At 64.0% G+C, this 3,641-nt stretch overlaps 1 protein-coding gene across 1 annotated transcript in view; it reads right to left on the bottom strand.

Annotated features, from left to right (window-relative positions):
- Positions 1 to 3,641, bottom strand: part of LOC104620524 (unconventional myosin-Va-like) — a gene marked incomplete at its 5' end in the record, with an annotated part of 7,263 nt that overhangs the window by 1,507 nt on the left and 2,115 nt on the right. Inside the window, 9 exons of the mRNA XM_010286772.1 lie at positions 54 to 204; positions 394 to 483; positions 757 to 908; positions 1,080 to 1,235; positions 1,446 to 1,539; positions 1,727 to 1,913; positions 2,820 to 2,917; positions 3,000 to 3,227; positions 3,393 to 3,506. Of these exons, the coding sequence (XP_010285074.1) occupies positions 54 to 204; positions 394 to 483; positions 757 to 908; positions 1,080 to 1,235; positions 1,446 to 1,539; positions 1,727 to 1,913; positions 2,820 to 2,917; positions 3,000 to 3,227; positions 3,393 to 3,506 (1,270 nt within the window). The remainder of the gene's footprint in view (positions 1 to 53; positions 205 to 393; positions 484 to 756; positions 909 to 1,079; positions 1,236 to 1,445; positions 1,540 to 1,726; positions 1,914 to 2,819; positions 2,918 to 2,999; positions 3,228 to 3,392; positions 3,507 to 3,641) is intronic.

Genomic DNA, 3,641 nt, shown 5'->3' with positions numbered 1-3,641 from the left:
CCCGGAACCAGCGCCCCGCGAGCCCCCCGCAGCCCCCCCAAGCCAGGCCGTACCAATCATGGGTTTGAGGCACTTCTCGGCGGTGCGGATGAGCTGCTGGTAGAGCTGGACAGCCAGGGCACCCAGGCTGTGGCAGGAGCTCTGGGGGTCCACGTTCTGCAGGCGATGCTCATTCTGCCGTGCCGTGTTGCCGTGCCAGTAGCTCTGCGGGCACAGGCTGGGTCAGAGCCAGCAGTACCAGGGGACGCAGCTGCGTCCCCCAGTAAGCACGGAGCAGTGTCAGCCCAGCACAGCCCTGCCTACTTGGGTCGGGGGCAAGGAGGATGCAGCGGCAGGTGGGGACAAGCCCTGTGCCCAGTCAGCTCCCACCCTACCCCTGCAGCCCAGCCCTACCTCATCCTGGCCGTACTGGCGCAGGCAGTTCAGGAGCCGGCAGGTGTTGGCAAGCCAGAGTGCCACCACGTCGAAGTCATCACCGTGCTTCTGCAGGAGGGAGCAGAGCACACTGGGGTCAGCTCCGGCCGCCACAGCAGCAAGCCCTTGTGCCCCGCGGTAGCTCCATGTTGACGGCTGTGGGGGTGCAGAGCTGTCGGACCCTCTCACAGGAGCCCTGCAGCACCCAAGGGCACCCCTCATCCCAGGAGGGGCTCAGGCTGGATGCTGCAGTGAGGCACACGCAGGTGCCCCAGGGCCACGCTCGCCTTGGCCAGGGAAGCTCCTGCACCTCAGCCCAACCCGCACCCCCAAGCCCAGCACCTTCATGACCCGTTTGATGGCATCGACGGCTGCATCCAGGAGCGAGCGGGCCCGCGGCTCGTCGCAGCAGTGGTCTGCGTGCCGGAAGCACAGGAAGAGGACGTAGGCTGGCAGCTCTGGGAGCGCCCCAGGGCTGCTCTGTGGTTTGTAGTCTGCAGGGGAAAGCAGGACAGTTGGGATCCAGGCAGCTGTGGAAAGCTGGTCCTGAGCCAGGCAGGATGCTGCCCCAGCATCACTGAAAGGATGAGCTCACACAGAGGCTGCCAAGAAACCCTATCAAGGACCAAGCTGGGGTAAGGAGTCACCATCTCCCCAAACCCTACCTGTGATGATGGCCTTGATAATGCGCCCTTTGTCCTCCATCCTCCATGCTAGCATGGCCTGGGACAGCCCAGCCGGGGACGGGACCGTGGTGGACCGGGACAGGATGACAGCGGACGCTGCCAACTCATGCACTGGCCTGACAGCCTCTCTCTTCACTGGGGGAGAGGATCACAGGTCACATCCTGCTGTGTCCTGGGCTGTGGGACCCAGATCTGGTCCCCTCGGCTCAGTCCAAGCAGATGCTCCCCAGCATCTGTTTGGGGGGGGACGGGACAGGATGACATGACAACATGACTCTGCTCCCTGTGTTGAGGCTGGGTGACCCTCCAGCCATCCCCATGCCTCTCCCCCATACAGGCACTTACCTGAAAGCTCCTGGATCTGCTTTGCATAGGCTCTCAGCTGCTTCTGGAGCTTCAGTGTGGTCCTCTCCTGCTTCTCCAGCTTCTGGGCCAGCTCCTGGGCAGGAACAGACCTGGTAGAGCTCAGCTGAACACACCCACCAGCACCCACCAAGGTGGGCAGAGCTGGGGGGATGCAGCAGGGTCCCCCACATTGCTCCCTAAGGGGCTGCTGCAGCTCACCACAGGGCAAGGGGGTGTAAGCCAGCCCCAAACCCGGTCCTGCCCACCCTCACACCCCTTACCCAGTTCTCCTCCTTGAGCCGCAGGATGTGGTGCTGCAGCCCCTCCTGCCCCTGGTGCTGCTGCAGGTCCTGGATGAGCGCTGCCTGCTGCTGGCTCAGCTGCTTGAGCGAGCAGATGTCGAGGTGCAGCCCTTCTACCTCCTCCTCGTGCTGCTGCTTCTCCTCCCGCAGCTGACTTGCCAGCAGCCTGCACACAGGCACCCGGGGAAACTGAGGCACCAGCCTCCTTCAGCTGCCACACCCCATCCCTTGGGGCGGCTGCTGAGGAGTATTTCTCCTCTGAAGCCTCAGAGCTGGGAGCTCTCCCCCTGCCCCGGCACCCTGGGGAGAGCACGGACCCAGGCGTGCCAACAGAGCATCTCCACTCCCGCCGCACTGAGCCTCGAGCACACACAGCCCAGGACCAGGGCACCAGCCCTGCCCTCTTAGGAGGCTCCTGTTGAGCGCAGGGCACCCAGTCTGCTCGTGTGGTGGGTGCTCAGAGCAAGGTGGGTGCTCCGGGCCCGCTAGAGCGAAGGGAAGGAGAGCCGGGGCTACCCCAGCCAGCTGCGCGGCGAGGGACAGGCTGCCCTTGCTCTCCCAGCCCAGCTGGGGCCGTGGTGCCAACAGCATGTGAGGGGGTGGCTACTTATGGAATCATTTAGGTTGGAAAAGACTTTCAAGATCGAGTCCAACCGTTAACCCAGCACTGCCATGTCCACCATTAAGCCATGTCCCTAAACACCGCATCTACAGTTTTCTAAGTGCCTCCAGGGCTGGTGACTCATCCACTTCCCTGGGCAGCCTGTTCCAGCGCTTGACAACCCTTTTGGTGAAGAAATTTTTCCTAATATCCAGTATTAATCTCCCCAGGTGCAACTTGAGGCCGTTTCCTCTTGTCCTGTTGCTTGTTACTTGGGACAAGAGACCAACACACACCTCACCACAACCCCCTTTCAGGTAGCCGCAGAGCGCGATGAGGGCTCCCGAGAGGTCTCTCCCGCTGTGGTGCTGGGCAGCTGCAACCCAGCCCGTGGCTGGCTAAAACACGGGGCAAAGCCCCAGCAGCAGCACGGATCCAGCAGCCCGTTGTGGGGAAACCCGCCTCACGCACCTATTGGCGACCTGCACCGCATCATACGCGTGCTTCAAGTCATCATCCGCTGCAACCTTCTCGGGGCTCCTGCCCAGCCCCAGCATCTCAGCTATGTTCTGCAGGGAGAGGAGCGCAGGGTGAGGCCAGCCCTGCGGGCCTGGCTCTGGCCGCGCTCACGGCCGCGGCGCAGGGGCTCACCCTGCGCTTGAGGAAGTCCAATGGTTTCCTCTCCTCCGGCTCCACAGCGGCCTTGGACCGCCGCAGCTCATCTCGGGTCCGGGCCAGCTCTTCATTGGCAGCATTGAGCTGCCCCAGGAGGAGAAAGTATGCCTTCTCGAAAGGCTCCTGGCCCATCCCACCGTTCAGCAGCGCCTCACCACCGGGCTGTGGCCCCTCTGGCACCGGCTGCCAGCGCTCCTCCGGCCCCTGGGCATGGAGACAGGCTTCGGCACAGCAGCCAGTGCTGGGCACCAGCAGCCAGCTCCCTGATGGGACCACCTCCCGGCCAGGAGCCCCAGGGCACAGCCATCCCCATAGGGACAGTCCACCTGTCACCCCCACCCCCCTGTCCCCACCAGTGTCACCACTAGCCTCAGCCGGCTGGTCGGAGCCATCTCGGGAGGGAGCTGTGGACAGGGAGGACAAGTAGCTGCTCTCGGAGCCCAAGAAGCTCTCTGACGAAGGGGACCGTCTCAAGGTGCTTTGCTGAGTGGGGAGAGAAGGACAAGGTCGATCCCCCGCACCCCAAGTGCCCGCTGGCGCACCAGCTAGAGCAGAGCGGCGATAGCCTCGGGAGGACACCGCGGCTCGGGCATCCCCCCACACACGAGCCGGGGGACC

Source organism: Phaethon lepturus, unplaced genomic scaffold (assembly GCF_000687285.1).
Source record: "Phaethon lepturus isolate BGI_N335 unplaced genomic scaffold, ASM68728v1 scaffold11295, whole genome shotgun sequence".
In the NCBI taxonomy this organism is placed as follows: Eukaryota; Metazoa; Chordata; class Aves; order Phaethontiformes; family Phaethontidae; genus Phaethon; species Phaethon lepturus.
This window is presented reverse-complemented; position numbering and strand designations above follow the sequence as displayed.